Source organism: Limanda limanda, chromosome 12, assembly GCF_963576545.1.
Source record: "Limanda limanda chromosome 12, fLimLim1.1, whole genome shotgun sequence".
Classification (NCBI taxonomy): Eukaryota; Metazoa; Chordata; class Actinopteri; order Pleuronectiformes; family Pleuronectidae; genus Limanda; species Limanda limanda.
Genome location: NC_083647.1, coordinates 18,807,663 through 18,826,610, shown reverse-complemented (window position 1 = coordinate 18,826,610; position 18,948 = coordinate 18,807,663). Strand labels below are relative to the sequence as shown.

The 18,948-nt window shown below is 42.8% G+C and overlaps 2 protein-coding genes across 3 annotated transcripts; one reads left to right on the top strand and one right to left on the bottom strand.

Annotated features, from left to right (window-relative positions):
- Positions 1 to 233: 233 nt before the first annotated feature.
- lclat1 (lysocardiolipin acyltransferase 1) lies at positions 234 to 11,926 on the top strand. 2 transcript variants are annotated; one of them, XM_061082246.1, is made up of 6 exons: positions 234 to 391; positions 5,318 to 5,485; positions 5,893 to 6,091; positions 6,690 to 6,836; positions 8,420 to 8,536; positions 9,524 to 11,926. In XM_061082246.1, exons 2-6 carry the CDS (start codon positions 5,318 to 5,320, stop codon positions 10,042 to 10,044), a joined length of 1,152 nt encoding a protein of 383 aa, XP_060938229.1. In that variant the 5' UTR covers positions 234 to 391; the 3' UTR covers positions 10,045 to 11,926. The 2 variants fall into 2 exon arrangements, with proteins under 2 accessions (XP_060938229.1, XP_060938228.1); XM_061082245.1 differs by having other exon boundaries at positions 234 to 562.
- Positions 11,927 to 14,254: 2,328 nt separating this feature from the next.
- Positions 14,255 to 17,633, bottom strand: ypel5 (yippee-like 5). The gene is made up of 3 exons (XM_061082439.1): positions 17,471 to 17,633; positions 16,263 to 16,429; positions 14,255 to 16,147 (listed from the first exon to the last, which is right to left on the bottom strand). The coding sequence occupies exons 2-3, from the start codon at positions 16,401 to 16,403 to the stop codon at positions 15,923 to 15,925; spliced, it is 366 nt and encodes a 121-aa protein (XP_060938422.1). The 5' UTR covers positions 16,404 to 16,429; positions 17,471 to 17,633; the 3' UTR covers positions 14,255 to 15,922.
- Positions 17,634 to 18,948: the final 1,315 nt, after the last annotated feature.

Here is an 18,948-nt window from a genome sequence, read left to right as displayed (position 1 = left end):
ATGAGTAGAGTGATCTGCCTTTTTCCCTTTGCAACCCTCGACTCAAACTCTACATACAGCTTAAAATATAACGACCACATCCACAATCAGTGTGTGAAATCTACTTATTCTTTAAAATGAGGGCACATGGTGCGGCTGCTGCTGCTGCTCATTCTGCCTCTGTAGTTTCCACGTTACTGCAGATTCTATAAACAGCGCCCCCTGTCTGCGCCTGGGTGTAAGATAAGATAGGAGGTGACAGGTTGCGCTAGCAGAGCAGCATGGCGGCTACACTTCAGCTGCAGTGATATTAAAGTAAAGAAACATAAAGAAAGTGAGGGAACCCCGAGTCCGCGACAGACTCCGCTAATAAACTCCGCGAACAGTTTTCGCCCTGAAGACCAGTAACGCGGTAATTTTTTTTTGTAAATAAGCCTCTGCTAGCTAGCTTAGCTCATGTTAGCACGCTGCTAACTAGCTAACTGGCTGGGCTGCTATGTCGCAAGCGAGTGGTTCGGCTAACAGGAGCTAACGCAGCTCGCTCGCCTCAAGCAAACCTTGCATTTGGAGGAAAACCGAAAAGGTGGGTGTGTTGTCATTCAACGGCATGTAGAGAATGTTCCACTGTGGTTAGCACGACAGCTAACTGAGCAGGTTTACCCGGGCTAACATGTGCTAGCTTTGTGTTTAAATGTTGCCTTTAAGGGCTTTGCTCTGTTAGCATGAACGTTGTTGTTGTCAGCTTCGGTTGTTGTTGACAATTCGCGCGCTGCAGGCAGAGATTAACCCTGATAGCAGCTAGCAATGCAGGCTGATCCCCTCCAAAGCGAATGCTATATACACTAACGTTATTTTACGAATACTGCAACTTTTGGGCTGAGTTGTGCTAAGTTTTAAAATCGCAGTTATTAATGTTTTAACGCATGATGTAAACTGTGTGACGTTTGCTTTGCACACTTGTCTTGATCGCTCCCATCAAAGCTGTCACTCATTTGCATCTGAAGGCCATGTCAATAACTAACCAGGCTTCATGCTAACAGGAAGGATTATGATGTGCACATCTTCCTGTTTGTGCAAGCAGTCTCCTTCGTGTTAAACCCATACAGTCTATGGTTAAACCTTAACTAACCCTCGATGCTCTCTCGCTGCCCCACCCTAACTTAATGGAAAACTGCTCTTGATTATTCATCTAGCAGGCTTGGGTTTAACCCGTCTGCTTTTCCTATTGCTGTCAAATTTGACCACAGGAAATACTACTGGTTGTTGAAGTAGGTGAGATGGCAGGTTGTGAGGCTCCAGTCACTGCACCTCATCATTTATCTTTAGATCAGTCAATATGTAATTCTGTAAAACAAAAGTTGATGTAAACAAGAGCAAAGTTATGTGCACGCTGGAGTTATTGTCAGAATATATTACCTTTTTCTATACCTGTGTTCAGTATGTTTGCACAGTGTATCTATCCCCCAGGGGCTGCTTGAAGGTCACTAAAGGACAGTGTCAACAAAAAGTTTCTCCTGAAAAACAGATTTTCCATTGCTCTCAAATGAACTTGCAGAAAGTGCACATCCCTGCCAAAGCCCAACAGTCCCCTTATAAAACCTCAGTTAAATCCACTGGACCCATTTCCTTAAATTTGGATCTGCAGCAAATTGAACTTGCATAGATATAAGTCTTCTAAATGTTCCAGCTTTTTTTTGCATCTACGTTAAATAAAATAATCCTTTATTAGTCCCACATTGGGGAAATGTGCAAGCCCGTAAAAGCCTTATCTTTCAATGTTAAACAAGGTGATATGGAAAAATGCTGGATCTGCCACGTGATCCAGATCCACGTAAAAACTGATCGGGTTCCTCCCTGACACTTACTGCAGCCTTAAAAATGTTGTGGTAATTTTGGAGTAGCAGTAGTTTTTGCATAATCCTGCTAACTACCCTAATATACATACAAACATGCCCTACAACATAATCTTCTTTGGGAGGTGATAATCATCTCAGCCTGTTAAGCCTTCTGTATTATGTTTAGTTAAGTGTTCGAGTCCACAAGACACTTGGAGTTCCAGGGACAGACAAGCAGCCAAATCCAATACAATTGAAGTAAATGGCGACCACTTATTAAAACGTAAAAAATAAAAGAGCAAAGCCATAAAACCTCCATACTGCTCATGTGGTGTCATCTAAGTGTCCGTAAATCCCGACATCAAATTCGACTCAAAACAAACAAATTTATTTTAAACCATGTTTTTAGCTTAAATGTCATCTGTTATCCTCTGGAGCCGCGTCTGGTGTGAATCACAGCATTGACTGATATAAGCCTTTCAATTACATATTGGTATCAGCTAGGCCTAGGCAATAAAACGATGTCAGTAATTATCGCAATATATTTTTAATTAATAGTAATATAACAAAGTTTATATAATGCCAATGAGTTGTGCAAACACAGTGTTTTGCTGTTTATCAAGTTTTGGTCATTTTCTGCTCATCAAGTAGTTATTTTCCTCAGAACGATTTGCATTTGTTTATTTTCTGAATGCAAGTTCATGTAACTGAAGCCTTAATTACAATAATAATAATTACTGTATTTTTTGGGAAGAAAAAAAGAGATGAAGAGATGTAGAAGAGATGTAGACGATGAAGACGTTGTTGGAATGGATTTGGATTCTTCCAAGTGCCCTTTAGATCAATAAACAGACCTGCACTTAAATCTGTTTGCAGTTTAATTATCTATTTCATCATCCTTCCTCTCTTTCATCCTCTTACACATACACACACCACCTAAGCACATTGTTTAGCCTAGACATGCTTGACCTCTTCACTCTGCTATGCTCTACTGGGATGTCTGCTCTTCTTGGCTTAAAGTGAGGAATGTAAAATGATTGCCAGAGAATTCAGACTTGGACTATGGGGAGTATGCTGTGTGTTGCCTCTGCTGGTGTGTTTCGGGCAGTGCTTTCAGGATAATTACATCGGTGAAAATGTTAAACCAACCCAGATGGATGGGAATAAATCAAACTAACAGCGTGTGCTAGCTTTGGAGTATGAAAACAAAAGCGTTTCCTTGGATGCCTTACGTAAATAGTGTTGGGTCCCTGGTGCACATGCCAAGCAGAACAAAAACATGTTTATTTAACACTTTAATGTTCATAATTCCATTCAATTCTCACATCTCCTACTCCATGAGTGTTATGCCTCTGTGCTGCGTGTGTTAACTGACTCTGAATGTTCCAGCAGCCACCCAAGGGTGTGTTTTTTGTGTGCGTGGGGACATAGTCTAATTGTGGCAACTGTGCTGAGCAAGCCTTGTTTCCTCACCTGTCTCATGCCTCACATTTTCCGTTGTTAAAGCCAGTAACCCTTAAACCCTCATTGCCAGCATAAACATGCACGCAAACAGACTTGCATTTTTTTTAATTGCACCTTCAGCCACTTTGGTGAGACTTGCTGCGTCACGGTGACACAGAGGTTGTCGACGTAAGCAAGAAGATGGGCGTGTTGGGGTCAGGTAGTCTCAACCAAATGCTTGTGCAATCATAATCGTAATTGAGGTGAAAGGGTGTTAATCACTGTTAACATTTAATAAGAAAGCACCTGTTGGATGACGTGGCTCAGACTACCATACGTCAGCAAGGCAGGGATTCAATCAGATCATGACTCAGCGTAATTCTCCTTGTAACCTTCACCTTACACCTGCAGGTACTGATCCAATTGTAGTTCTAAGCTTAAGTTTAGTTAAATCTGGTGTTTGTCTTTGTTTATAAAAACTTTGGATATTTTATGTGTTTCTGAACATCTATCCCATACTATGTACTACATGAGGTCACCAAAGTTCATGTACTAATAAAGTACAGCCAAAGCAGGTGCAACAAGATGAACAGGACTTTTAGAGAGATAATCAAGCCTGTCCTGTCGTACCAGGAAAAATAAAGTTAAAATACCTTAGTTGGGTGTACCAGAGGTATGTAGGGGTTTTCAAGACAGATATAATCCACATTTAGTATTACCATTGGATGCTGAAGAGGTCACCACTGATGTCATTGAAGTGACAACTGATCCCCCATTGGTATGTCCGTATGAGCCCCTATAAACGTATTTGTTAGGTCATAGACAATTGAAGGTCCTGTTACTTGTTTTTATCTTCCCTCAGGGATCTAATGAGGTATTTCTGTGGCTTAACTAGCATTCAGTCTACCCTTCTTTTTACATTCATCCAGGTTACTGATCTCTATACAGTTGTGTGTGTTACATCAGCTGTTTTCAAAATGACCGTGTCATGCTTACATTAGTGTCAAAGACCCTACTGGTGTATGGGCTTATAATGACTCCAGGATAGCTATCTATGGTTGTGTCACTAAAATAATGACCTGGCAGCATTTGTTGAAACTTCCTGTTACATTAAAAAGTTATGGAAAATATTTTGTTGGTTATAGTTGAATTTTATTACGATATTTTTGCCACAGCACCGACGGCAGTTAGTGGACAGAGGCATTGTTTTCTTGGGTTGTCTGTCCGTCACCTTCTTGTTAACATGACGTGTTGAGTAGAACACCTTGAGGGAATTTCTAAAAATTCTGTAAGAACATTCAGTTGGGCTCATGGATGAACTGATTTGATTTTTCATGGTCGAAGGTCGATATGACCTCTCATAACACGTTTTTGATCTTGTGAACGCAAGTTGTCAGGAACACCTCTTTGTTGATCTTGTTTTTGATCTTGAGAATATCATAACTAGGAGAGTTCTTCAAATTTGGTACAAACACACACTTGGACTCTAGGATGAACTGTAGATTTTGGTGGTTAAAGTTCAATATCATGATGAACACACAAAACAGGTTTTTGGCATTTTGAAGTTGAAGTCTTCCCTAAGAGGCCAGTTGTTACTTGGACTGAAAAAAATGACAAATTCTTATAGACCGAAAATACTGGTTGGTGGCAGCATTCAACCCGAGTGTGGCTGTTGGAGATTCATGTCAGAAAAAGTGTCTCAAAGGTTGCGCCACTAAACGTTGAGTTAATCATTCCAAAGCCACAGCCACACTTGATTTAGTGACCACGCACCCTCGATTTGTTAACCGCAGTCAGAAAGATTCTCCTATTTACATTCCTGCCGTGGAATGTCTGCCTTGGATTTTCCACTGTTTGTGGGAAAATATGTCGGAAGAACAACAGAACAGCAGGCTTCAGTATTGATGAGCTCCACTTCAGCGCCTTTCCATAGTAGCAAGACGGGAATACATTCCATCAACATTATTTTAAATTTGTTTTTATTCCTATCTTCAGCTCACATTTTGCTTAGCTGTGTGACCTATATTCCAACTAACCTCGTCTCCTTCATCTCTCCACAGATGGCTGTGTCGGTGCGGGGCCTCTACTTTATGGTGACCCTGTTTTTGGGTAGTTTCTTCGGAAGTATATTCATGCTGGGCCCAGCTCTGCCCCTCATGCTGCTGTCTCCTGCCTGGTACCGCTGGATCACGGATCGCCTCGTCGCTACCTGGCTCACCCTGCCTGTGGTGTGTACCCCGGCCTTTACCGAGCCTAATTCTGTGTGTGCCAGATGGTCTGAAGTCACCTAATTGACACAGCTACGATAAGATGCGTCATCTCCAGCTTTATTTATTCTTCCCTGTTTATTTTTGTCAGAAGTACACTTCATTTATTCAGACTGCCCTTGAGAAAATATATGCAAATCTTGTTTACAGTGGCAACAAAAATGAATAGCATTATTTATTCATTTTCATCTGACTCTTTTCTCTCTTAAACTCATCTTGCCACCATTCCTCTTCCCAGTCTCTCCTCTCTCCCTCTTCATCCTTTTTTAAATCCGTTTCTATCTCTTACCCACTCTTCTTTCCATTCCTCCCCCTTCGCACTACTTTCTTTTATCCTCCTTCCATCCCCACTACTCTGCGCTTTACAGGCCCTGCTGGAGCTGGTGTTTGGGGTTAAGGTGGTGATAACAGGGGATGGCTTCGTTCCGGGGGAGCGCAGCGTGATCATCATGAACCACCGCACGCGCCTGGACTGGATGTTCCTCTGGTGTTGTCTGCTCAGATACAGCTACCTCCGCCTGGAGAAGATCTGCCTCAAGGCTATCCTCAAGGCTGTGCCTGGCTTTGGTGCGTGTACAGTTGTCAACCTGCTTATACAAACTTGCACAACTTTGCATACTAAAATATAATCTTTTCTTCAAACAGCATTTCTTCAAAGTAGTTTACATTGAAGAGGAGGGGAAATCATTAAAATGTGGACATATAGAATAGATAGGAAAACACAGGCCAGTTTATATAAGCAAAGAAATACGCAATTTTTATGCCTCCACTTCAGCGACAACTAGTGGCCGGAGGTGATACATTTTTGCTTGTTCTTGTGTATGTCCCATTGTTGTGAACAACTTGAGGGAATTTATTCAATTTCAAAACACTCAGGTAGATACAAAGATGAATTAATCAGATTTCAGTGGTCAAAAGTCACGGTGACCTCACAAGTCTGAACATATTTTTAGTGATTACTGAAACTGCACTGGGTGGCTGAGTCTTCCAACTGGAGACTGGTATTTCTAGTGTTTCCTGCAAACACTTCCACCAGCAAGTTATCATTGAGCATGATGCAAATGTCCCAGATCTCAAGGACAATTCTTAAAAAAGTGTTGCACAGTCACTTGAATACGAGATGTAATCAGTCACTAAAGACAATGCACTGTGTGTATTTTTCCAGGCTGGGCAATGCAGGTGGCCTGCTTTGTCTTTATTCAGCGTCGTTGGGAGGCGGACAAGAGACACATGGAGAACATGCTGGACTACTTCTGTGACATCAGAGAGCCACTGCAGCTGCTGCTGTTCCCAGAAGGCACAGACCTCACTGGTGAGAAGTCCAAACCGCATCGCTCCATCCATACGTGCAACACTTGGCTCACAATTCAGTTGTTATTCTCAGAATGTGTCGTCCACCAGCCAGTTTGTGGAGCTCAGTGGGGCCTGACACCTGACACTGTTACGCAAACATAATTTCAAAGTGATAAGACGTAGTCAAATCCCCCGACACACCCCCCACACAGTCATTTCTGCAGGAATGCTCTGATCTTGGGTGTCCAAAGCCCCTTTGGATCACAATTAAGCCAATCAGAGTCTAGAGCAGCTTTTCTAGGGGAAGCTTAACTTCTCTTTACATTTCATGATGTCATGACCTCTCGTGATGTCATGAGGGGGTCCAGTTTTGTTACATCATAATTGGCTGGCAGCTTTAGGGCTTTAAAAGATTGTTTCACTTTTGATGTCGCGGTTGTACTTGCGCGTGTGGTTGCACGAGCTTGCGTCTGCAGTTAAGTCTCTTAAACCACTGGGCTTATTGTGGCGTTATGTATACAGTATGTTCTGAGTAGGGTTGCAACTGTAGGAGACTTTCACGGTATGACAACTGTCGGATAATAAAAGGTTTCACGGTATCACTGTTTCACAATCCATTCTTGTGGAATCTAACCTAATATCCTCCTTACCAGTGCCTGTGTGCCAGTTGGTCCTAATGAATTAACAGAATTATAATCAACTGATTTACAAACACAATTTAAAAAGTAGCATGTAACTCTGACACGTTGCATAACTAAAGCATGTTAGTTTGCACACGCACACCTCCAGCTTCATGAACAGGTACTGGATGTACTTGAGACCCTCTACAAACTAAATTGATTGAAAGATTGCATAAGAGTTACAAGTTCAGTACGTCCCCTCGAGGGAACAGAGGCCTGATCAGCAGAGGTCTGTCCATACTACCACTCTGTGTCTGAAGCAGCTGCTTGTTACATAATATGATTAATGAGTCATGATATAGTTTACATGTTCCTGCAACTAGCTCCTGAGGAATGTCTGGTTAATAAACACTCATCTTTCCTGTGTTTATGTACCGCTCTGGTTTTTACAAATGTGTAAGTGTTTGTCACTGGAGGATGTGTTTCATAAATGATGTCACATCCCGTTGTTTTTCCAGCTTATTTTTGAGATTGTATCACTCTTGTTTTAGTTCCTAACGTCTATACAGTGTCAGGCTGTCGTATAGAATATGCATGTATGTGTATGTGCATTTGTTAACATTTTACCCCAAAAGTTTCTTAATTTATGCTCGCTATGTTCGGTTATATTTGTTTTCTTTTCAGTAGTTTACAATTAACTTTGATTAAACTGTAAAATATCAAGCCTCAGTTACATTTTACCAACATCTCAGGAATCGTTGCCAAATTGCTTTAAATTTAACATATCTGTATTGGAGCTTTTTACCCCCTAATATAGTTATAAGGGTTAAATAGTTTCACTTGGTTGTAACTGTAAAGTAGATAGTCTATATATAAAATTACTGATTGCATCCTACTGAGAAAACAAAACATTTTTAGCACAATGTACTTGTGAAAGTGTATGTGTCTTCTCGAGATTTATCACTGTGTCTGTCTCCTGCAGAAAACACAAGAGCAAAGAGTGATGTGTTTGCCGCCCAGAACAACCTGCCAAAGTTCGAGTATGTGCTGCATCCACGAACCACTGGATTCACCTTCATCGTGGACAGACTGCGAAAAGGTCAGCTGGGATCCACTTCAACACTTTTCTGAAATCATGTTAAGACAATAGTCCTCTTAAAAAATCTGCTAAAAATGTTGTAGATGGTGATGCAACAAACAGCGTTGACGACAGACCAGTGCTGTGTTATTTTCTTTTTTGATGATTGGAATGATTAGGTTGCAAAAAGAATAAGTAGGGCACACAGCCTGTCATAGTTATGGAAACACAACGTCAGCATAACCAGGGGAAATTGACATACTATAATGACTAGTTATTCCACTGACGCTGTTTTGAGAAGAGGGATCATACCTGTTATTCGAAGATTCAAACCTATAATTCATCCTCCTGCCAGCCATTACAGCACCCCTGGGATTCGCCTGTTTCCCTATGAGCCAATTATGGCAGTCGTCCAGAGTTCTTAAATACCACTTCTGGTCTCGCCGTCTCGAGCCCCACCCGCCCTGGATGCTGAGCATGGCACTAACTCTCCAAGCAGGTGCTGTGAATCATTATGATTTAACAAGACTGAGCTAATTCTCCTCTCGGGCTCTCTGCAGCGCCGACTAACATGCTGCACATGTCGTCTCTGTCCAGTCTGCCCCTCTGAGCTCTATTTTTTCCATCAGAGACCTGAGCTGTACAGGAGCAGGCGCTGGCAGGCGTCCTATACACTTGATATTTCATTCAGTTCTCCCTGTGTTTTGTCCAAGCACTGATGATAGGATGGTATAGAGCTCATGGTTGTTTTGAAGGGATGAAGCTCTAAGCCTCTGGATAAAGGTAGATGTGTATTTGAGTTAGGAGCTGACATTTTGAAAGGTGAATATCACAGTTGAATAACTAGTGTGGATGTGATAAGGGATAATATGAAGTCTCCTTGTATGTCTCTGTCTGGAACTACACAGTTCAAGTCGGGACTGTTAAAAGTGGGAAGTCTTGGAGTCAAAATCATGTTCTGCTGTTCTTTTATTAACTAAACTTAAGAAATGGTGTCCTTTTTCTTAGGAGACAATCTGGATGCTGTCCATGACATCACAGTGGCCTATCCGAAGAACATCCCCCAGACAGAGCGCCACCTGATCCTGGGGCTCTTCCCCCGCGAGATCCACTTCCACGTCCGCCGCTACCCAGTGTCTTCCCTGCCCGGCTCATCAGAGCTAGAGTCTTGGTGTCGAGATCGCTGGGCTGAGAAGGAGGTCCGTCTCCGCGACTTCTACTCCAGCCAGCCCCGGGCCTTCGACAGAGAAGGTGTGGCCCGTGTGCCGCCCTGCAAGACGGAGCTGCGCGTGGCTCTGATCAAAGCCGCCTCGCTGCTGTACTGGACCAGCTTCATCGCTCTGTGCTTCACCGGCCTGTGGCTGTGGTCTCCAGTCAGGCTCTATTTCGTGGTCATGGTTGGAGTGTACATGGCCCAGCAGAAGCTGGTTGGGGGGGTTGAGCTGATGGAGTTGTCCTGCCATCGATACTGGAAGTCCAGAGCTGCTGATGTGGGTGACAAGAAAAAGAAGGATGGGAAGATGCAGTGAGGATGGAAGACTGGATTGACTGGTCAATGGCAGGTGCTTGGCGAGGACGCTGAGGACTCCATTGTCTCTGTGTGTTCAGTCAAGAGGGCTAGAGGATCCCTTAGAGGGAGTCAGAACTCCATGCCTTAGAAAGGGAGTCGTACGTGCTCTCCTGCAGTTTGCATGGCTTCAGTGGAAAGATCTCAACTTTCTGTTGAAGGAAAAAAAAGAGGAATGTTATGTAAACTTGTGTTGGGTTCAAGAAATTCATCAAACATGGCGTCACCTGCCCTGTAATTCTCTTCCTGTATAATCACAGTCGATTCGCTTGCTGTCTGTGCATTTTATATGTTCTTTTGTTGTCGGTGTATCTGTTGTTGAAGAACCTCAGTGTTGACATGTGTCATGGAATATTGTTGTTAGTAATTATTTTTTTTATACTATTGCCATGTCAACTTATTTTTTTAATTGACTGTATCCTGTGTTGCCCTTGGTTTTATTTTGTATTTTTCATAAGATGTGGAACCGAGCCATAGTACAGTTCAAATGTACATGTGATGACTTGATTTACCGATTTTCAAATAAGCACTGTAGTTAGTGGGAGTATGATGAGACTAATTAAATGAATCCATCATAGGACGGGTACAATTCCTAGAGAATTATCAAGGTGTATACAGGTATATATGTACCACTGTTTACCTTTACTGGGTATAATTGCCCTTTTATACAAATTGGGGAATGGAATTTCCCACTTAGTCGTGAGAAAGAACTTGTGTGATGTTGTTTATCACTCTAAAATACTATGTTGAAACTTATATATAATTCTGCTTGTTTGCTCAAGTAGCTTTTGCGCATAAAAGCCAAATGTGAGAGAAGCGGACGCGATGTAAAACAGTACCAAACCGAATGTAGTAGGAGAGTGTAGCTTCACTCGCCACTGACGAGCTCTTCTGCAAGTTCCACTGAGTCCAAGCTTGTAATCAGCGACTCATCAAGATCAAACATCTGACTGAGGCGTCTGGATAGGCGTAGAAGCAGATGAGCTTTGTGCCCTTTCTAGGATTGAAGGGATGCCGCGCAGAGGCAGGAAGTGGGTGGTGCTGGGGTGGAAGAATGCCCTGTTGGGGCAACATTACCCTTCAATGTGCAGGGTGGCACAGAGGACCAGACTTGGAGTGGAAAACTGGCCCTCAACTCACCCTAATCCAAAAAAGCCCTGTAATGCCCACCTCTGCCTTTGTCACTCTCTAGAGGACTGGCATTGATGCGCCTGCTAAACTCAATTAGCGAGTGACAGCTGAGAAAGCGTCTCCCAATTGTGCCAAAAAAGGACAGAAATTGAAACAAGACTGGAGCAGTGCTTCAACCTCACTTTTAGCCACTGACTCGCTGCCACTGAGCTCGATGCCGTCTCAAACCACGTTCATCCTCTGGGTCGGGGAACTTTCGCGTCTCTGACGACCTTTAGCAGTTTCACCGCCACTGTGCAGTGTGGGATCTAGCTCACAACTTCAACCCTAGTTTGTTATATAAGCGTCTTTCATGATCGACCGCACTATATAGAAGTTGTGTGAAGCGTCTTTCCTTTTTTTATGTGAATCTGAAGCTCCTGTAGTTCATGTGAAGGGGCTGGTTTCAGTCACTGTGATCCGCTGTTAACACTTTTCTCAGCAGCATGTTGTAGTTTACCAAACACTGTTCTCTGTCCACATATCCTCAACACGCTCAGCTACCTGTTCACCTGTGCTGTCTTGTGTCGCTCATTTTACAATCACTTGCTGATGCTGGACCTCATTAATGTCACTGTCCTCAGGTACACACAGTGGACACTGTTGTCAGTCCGTCTCTGAAAGGAATATATATATGTATATATATCTCTGAATAAATATACTGTGTCAATTCAGTTGGATTTCCAGACGTTCTTATTTCAAGTTTTTTGCAAATGTCGACTACCGCCTGACAACTCACCTGATCTTATTGGGTAAAAAATTGAATAGCTCATATCACCGTCATTAGGTTGATGGTGTCATCAGTTTTAAATATTATTGGCCCTTGTTTCTCAAACATTTTGTTTTATTGCAGGAAGTGTATACAACTCAAAAACCAAAGTAGTCATATACATTATGTCAGTCTGTTACTTATAAATTAAATGATAGTGAAGATAAATGATTCCCTTTCTGCCTGGGACCCTCCCAGAACCCCCTCAAGAACCTTTAGGGCTCCCTGGCCCTTGTTAGATACATAACAGTGTTGTCACTACTTTATAAAGGAAGTTTGACAATATGCCTCTCAGCTGCTCCCCGTCATCTCACGCATTCTCTCGTCACTGCTTTAATCGACTGTATCAACCCCTACGCTGCAGCGGCTGAGTCAAGACCTTGAACGCTCATGTTACACAACACCAGGGAGTATAGTCTTCATTGGCTGTTTTGCGTGCACACATACAAATATGTTCTTGTCCGCCACAGACGACGAAGAAGGTCAGGAGCTTTGAAGGTGAAGAGCAGTCGCCATAGTAACTAATGTTGACTCCCCTGTCTCCTAGCAACGGGATGTGGAGTGATGTCAATGGAAAGCATGCTATTTTCTCCCGCTGACAGAATGATGTCACTGCTCTGTCTGTATGTGTGTGTGTGTGTGTGTGTGTATGAAGAGAGAGAGGAGGGGAATGAGAGAAGTTTATTTCTACATTCTATATATCGCTGCTCTATCTGAGGGATAGGGGGGGGGTGTGATGGTGATATCACGTGTAAACGGAAAAAGACAAAAAGGTGAGGGTGAACTAAAATAACTGGGGATGGTGATGAATCACTGGCCAATTAAGGGCACAATTATGCTCCCAGTTCTTTTTTTTGGTCTCTTCAATCAAAAATAATCCTCTGCATCTGAATACACTTCAAATTTGCTCAGATGGGTTCGACAGTGGCTGAAAGGAAGACGCAGATGTCATCATTTCACTCGTTCATGTTGTTCTCCTGCTGTTGGACTTGTTTCTAAAAGCCAGAGCTTAGTATTAGACTAGTTGGATATAAGAACCGGACGTTTGCGTCTTGAGAGAATCCTAATGTCCCAAGAGGACTGGATGTCTCTGAAGGGTAGTGGAAAAATAGGTCTCCTTGTAAGCACACACACAAAAGACTGCCACATCCAGATTGGTGCCGTGTCTTTCCAATCTCATGCACACTAATAGGATCAACAGGACGGTGTCATTATCCTTATCTGACCATATGGCTTTTTCAATAAAGACGGCAGACAACCCTGAGGTTATGCAGGGACGAAGTCCGAGACTACTATGAATTATGAAGCAGGACAGTCAGTTCTCTGGAGACAGAGCCTCCTTTTTGCCTCTAGTCATGTCCGGCATTTAAATGGCACTGGATATGCTCATAAAAACATCAGTCTTCTCAATCCATTAATCCTTTAGATCCCTGGCAAAGGCGAAAAAAAAGGAAAAGGAAAGCAACTGCTGTTGGTTACTAAAATAACCCGGGACAGTTTATTTTGTTCAATGACCTTAATTCATATTTATGAGAGCTAAGTTTAGTGCTGCATGCTCAGTGCAGGGCGCCTGCAGGAGTGACTGCAGAGAAGCAGACCTGTTGTTGATCTCACCGTTGTGACAGACACACCAACAAAGAGGCCTTCCAACAGGATCACGGCTATAAATAACTCTGTGGCAGCACTGCAATATTAGTGGGTGGATTAGGGCTGAAACGTCATTGCCTATTTATAAACCAAAATGCAGTCAAACCTCTGCATGGTGGGTGATTCACAGTGAGTGCAGAGTAGGTGGGATTAAGGATTATAGTCTGGATGTGATGTGTTATTGGTCACGAATGTTTCACATTTTCTCCCTAACTGCTCATTCTGTTTTTTTGCCTTAATAGGGCATTTATTTGACTTTACATAATCCATCAGATTTCATTCATTTTCTCCGTCCCAGCGAGTAACATCCTTCTATTTCAATCCTGCAGTGAAGCTCCACGAACCAGGTGAGGGGAGCTAACGTCAGAGGCAGGCGAGGGACTCAGCATCATGCTTCCATGGGAAAACATCCACAGAGATCATCCTGTGCGTCAGTATTCTGCTGCCACCCACAGGCCAAACCTGAAGTTTATAAATCTGATTTACCTTGAGCACAAATTTCATGTAGGACGGCGTATTTCATTTGAAAATGTATAATAATTATCGTTTAAGTGTGTAGAAAGCTACAAAACAAGCACAGACATGATGAATTGAACCCAGCAAGACTGCATCTTTATTTAGAAATCACACCAGAGAAAAATCCATCCGTAGCCATTCAAGAAAACAACTTCCTTTCAACCTCCAATCAGGAAAAAAATAAAATAAAATCAGTCGCTAAAAGTGAACAATAACTGATAAATATATTCTGTCATGGCCGTTGACTTGCTGATATGGATGGTGTCAGCCTCCTCTCTGTGTTTTAGTGTAGAAATGACACGTGCACCCTCTCAAATGACCTTGCAAAGGCGAGGACAAGCATTAACAGCATCACTTGTGAAGGCTGTTCCATTCTGGTAACGCCTGCGGGCTTTCACCACATCTGAAACGGCACAATGTTACACCGGGGCCACGATGCACGCGCTGCGAGTGCGCTTCCAAAAATAACCTCAAATGTCAGGAAAACTGAGATTTCTTTTTTCTAACAGTGTGACATTTTCAAATCTTCACAGGGCAACGGTGGTATAAAACAGGGGCAGGGACACAGGGCAGATTTTAAAGACTTGTTAGTCCAGAGCTCTGCATTGTAAGGAACGAGTCGCCTCAATGAAATGTGCCCTAATATCAGGATTATAAAGGATGTTTTTGGTTTGTTGTCGTTTCAAAAACTGTGTTGAGATAGAGAATGGGCTCTTTGTTAAACCTGTATTGTGTTACTCCCGAGGCCCCGTTGGCTCGTCACCGCTCGACACGCTGAAGACACACAGGCACAGAATCCATAGTAACAGACGCTGATTGGTTGAACTCTGTACCAGATCAACACGAGTTTCCTACTGGGCACAGGAGCTCACTTCCACACCACGAACTGGGAACAACAGGGACCTTTTAAAGCCACTTTGTGTTCATCCCCAAAAATGCCCTGTCAATCAAAACAATGTGACATCATCCGAAACCTGCCCATCATCATGATCAAAACACTACAATGAATACTTACACATGACATCAATCTGTGCTGTATCATTTGGATGTGAACAGAAATTTGAAAACACTTTTGCATTCGGTAAAATAAAGACTAATAAAATTACAACTACCTCTCTTCACTGTGTTTGGGGCTCATTAATGACGGATACTGAGAGACCAAGTTCACGACACAAGCCCCAATAAAGAAATGTGGTTCGGTTAACATTGCAGTGTAGAACTGGGCTGGTTGCTTTGCCTAAGCGTGAGAAAGATGAACACACTCATCTCTAACTTTTGTTTACAGTTATCTAAGTAAGCAAAACAACCAGTGACTGATGATGTCTATTCACGTGCACGTATTCTACTATTATACCAAAAAAGTGTGGAGCATGCCTTGTGGAGCGATGATGAGACTGAGTGACTGCGCATGAACACGTAAAAAAGTGAAGTTACAACAGTGCCCCCTGCTGTTCTGGAGGGATGGGGGTGTGGGGGGTGCACCCTGCGACACATCTATCAGGGAGTATCTGCTGGGGGAAGCCTACTGAGCAGTGAAGCCAATTTTCTAATCAGCAGAGGTCTAAGGTCATGGGTCAGAGACAAGGGGGGATGGAGGGTGAGAGGGAGTGGTCAGCCATCACTTCACTGAGCACAAAGTCTACAGGTGGCGCCATGCAGCACAGGGGCAAAGGGGGTAGAGCAGAGGGAAAAGGAGTGCCCGGGAGTGAGCCTTCAAGTTGGTTTCACACTCAGAGGCTCATGAGGTGTCGGAGGGGACGTGCTCCTCGAAGCCCTCGCTCTCCCGGACCAGCGCCCTCTCCAGGATGACACGCCCCTCCTTGTACCGCTGACTGTCCTCGGTGGCAAACTCGTAGATCCAGCCCAGCTTGCTGTTGCAGTTCTTGCAGCTGACGTCCCTCACCATGTGCCGGCCGGTGAGCATCACTCTGTCCTGGACCTCGCTGTACTGCAGGTTCACCACCTAAAGGTTTCCAGACACAAGCACACGCATGGGGTTTCAAAGCCAGGAATGAGATACTGAATGTGTGTATCCTGAGTGTGTGATCCATCTCTCTCTTCATGGATTTGCACTGTACCTTATTGAAGAGGAACGCTCGGCCTGTGGCTCCTGTGAAGCGTGTGGAGATGAGCTCAGAGCGATTGGTCAGGATGGTGTCGCAGTTGGCGCAGGAGAAGAGGCGTGTTCCGCCAATGTGGTCCAGGAAGATACGCCCCATTGTTAGATCTCTGGAAAATTACTGATCTAATGTGGGGGGAACAGAACAGAAGTTACACATATTGTTTTGTTGGAAAGTGAACTAAAAACAGAAGTTACACATAAATGGATATATATTTCAAAGACATCATTATGATAGACAGGCACGTCACCATATAAACACACACATGCAGGATTTTATCTACGTTACTCCAATACTCAAATATAAAAGCAATAGGGAAACTCTTATTATTCAGGCTTTTAACTGAATTTAGTTTATCCATTCATTTATACATCATAGACTGTTTTACAGATCCTTCATTTATGCTATTTAATTGAATTATTCAATGATTTACTTACGTATTTATTTTCACTTTAATATACTACTATTTACCCCTGGTTTTATTTAATCCTCATAGCATTTATTTTATCTTTATCAATGTATTTATTTTAACTTCCCTATGGTGTTTTCTTATTTCAAATGTAAGAGAGTTATGACAGCGTTTGCTCAGTTACTGTTCACATTGTTTTTGAAAGAAAATAAATGGATTGTAAAGACAAAAGCACACATAAAGTCTAACTGATTGATTGAATGACATCAGAAACCTGTTTCAAGTGTTTGCCACCAGTGAACTGAAGTAAATCAGCTCAATGTCTCATATTTAACTGATTGTTTTCAACAGGAATATAACTTTAAAGCCTTTAACTTAAATAAAACTACACTGTGAACTGACATGATTATCATTTTATTATAAGTATCATTTCGACGTGTTGTTGTTGCTACAGCAGAACTCCATGTCCCTGCACTGTGTTGTGTTGAATAAACATGGCAGCTCTGAAAATAAAAGCTGTCCGTGACGAATACTCGAATAACACGACCCCCTGAGAGGCTGAACCAGCTCCTGGTCCAAACTGGTCGTGGACACATCTTACTGGGAGAGGACTGGGCTGGTTCTCGTCGCGGTTTAGCGCAGTTAGCTCGTCAGTTGCCCAGCGAGACGGAAGCTAACGTCGAGTTAGCCTCTGAGCTAGCAGTGCTAATGAAAACAAGCTAGCAGCTAGAGGACAAAAACAACGGACGCCTATCACCTGTCGGGTCGGAGTCAGCGGGACGAGGTGTCCCCGGAAGCAGCTCGAAGTGTCCCCGGAACTGGTGGAGGTGTCACGGACAGACGGAGCTTGTGCTACACGGACATCTGCAGTTTGTGTCGTCGTCGGTGCCTTTGTTGTTCTTCTCCAGCTGTTCCTGTCTGAGCTGCCAGAGCTACTGTCAACATCCGGCCCGGGAGGGACGTCCTGCCGGCACAGCTCCGCCAGGGGGCAGCAGAGATCCCAGACATGGAAATAGAATGGTGCAATATCTATGGGTGCAACCACAGTGAAAGGGATAGTTCACCCCCAAAATGAAAATGCACTCATCATCTAGTCACCACTATGCTGGTGTGAGTTCACAAAACAAAACACTTATGGAGGCTCCTCACTGATTGGTTGGATTTGGGGATTTCTTCTTCTGCTCTCTTTTTTGCAATTTGTGTTGTCCTACGCGCTGTCAGGTTTTGTGATTTGTCGTCACGATAAAGAATATGAGAGGCCTCATGTTCAACTGCAGCTCCGTCCAACCCTCAGTAACCCTCAATTAAAATTTACAGTCAATTCCCTCAGTAATAGCATTTTGATAGGTGCACTTGTTTTGTTGCAACATATTAAAATGTTATAAACCATTAAAAAAAAAGACATAAACAAAATCCGATAACTCGAGATAACTTGTTGTTTTACTCGTCGCTCGATTCCAAGGGTCGGACTATCTGCAAAGCCGATCTGAGGTCTAACTCATAAAGTGTTTAACAATCTGTTCTGATCTGATCTCATCTCCAAAACTGAACATAAACACTTTTGCTAAATTGCCGGTTGTTAACATAATCTTACATAACATTTATATGAAACCCCTGGTTACATTTATCATCACAGGAACTGGCTGCTGATTGGTAAAGCACTAGCACAGCTCTTAATCAGGGAGGAATATATTTAGACATAATTTATATGAAGTTGGATTATTACACTGTGTAGGGGCGTAGCACAAGATTCTGGGCCCTATGCACAAGCAGTCTCTGTGGGCCCCCCTCCCTCTCGATTCATGATGCGCCTCATACATATTTAAAAAGAATTTACTACAAATAACAGTCAGCTGTGCAAATGGATCTGTGGTGTTTGTTGGGGTAGACACTAATGATCAATACAAACCAAATTTAGTATTAGTAAATATGAAATCGCACCACATTTCAATTATCCTTTCTTTAGACTTTTACCTGCTGTTACTTAAATATAGTTAAATGGGGTTAGTTTGGAGTATTGTGCCAAAAAGAACATTATTTAACTGAAGTTAGCATGTAAGCTAATGTTAAATATTGTTGTGTAACAGACAACTGCGACAAGTGCTGTACGATTTATATGAAATACTATTTTACTTTTGTGCTTTCTCAATTCTAACATTTCTACTCTATTAAGTACTAGAGGTTAATCTTCCTAAAGTGAAGATCATGTTTACTTGGATCCACAACTGTATTAAT

What these genes read in the sequence shown, in the direction of transcription:
- lclat1 (XM_061082246.1), top strand. Translation starts at nt 5,318, where the DNA reads ATGGCTGTGTCGGTGCGGGGCCTCTACTTTATGGTGACCCTGTTTTTG. An exon ending in AGAAGGCACAGACCTCACTG is followed by an intron (nt 6,837 to 8,419) that starts GTGAGAAGTCCA and finishes TGTCTCCTGCAG; the next exon opens with AAAACACAAGAGCAAAGAGT. An exon ending in CGTGGACAGACTGCGAAAAG is followed by an intron (nt 8,537 to 9,523) that starts GTCAGCTGGGAT and finishes CCTTTTTCTTAG; the next exon opens with GAGACAATCTGGATGCTGTC.
- ypel5 (XM_061082439.1), bottom strand. Translation starts at nt 16,403, where the DNA reads ATGGGGCGTATCTTCCTGGACCACATTGGCGGAACACGCCTCTTCTCC. An exon ending in GAGCGTTCCTCTTCAATAAG is followed by an intron (nt 16,148 to 16,262) that starts GTACAGTGCAAA and finishes GGAAACCTTTAG; the next exon opens with GTGGTGAACCTGCAGTACAG.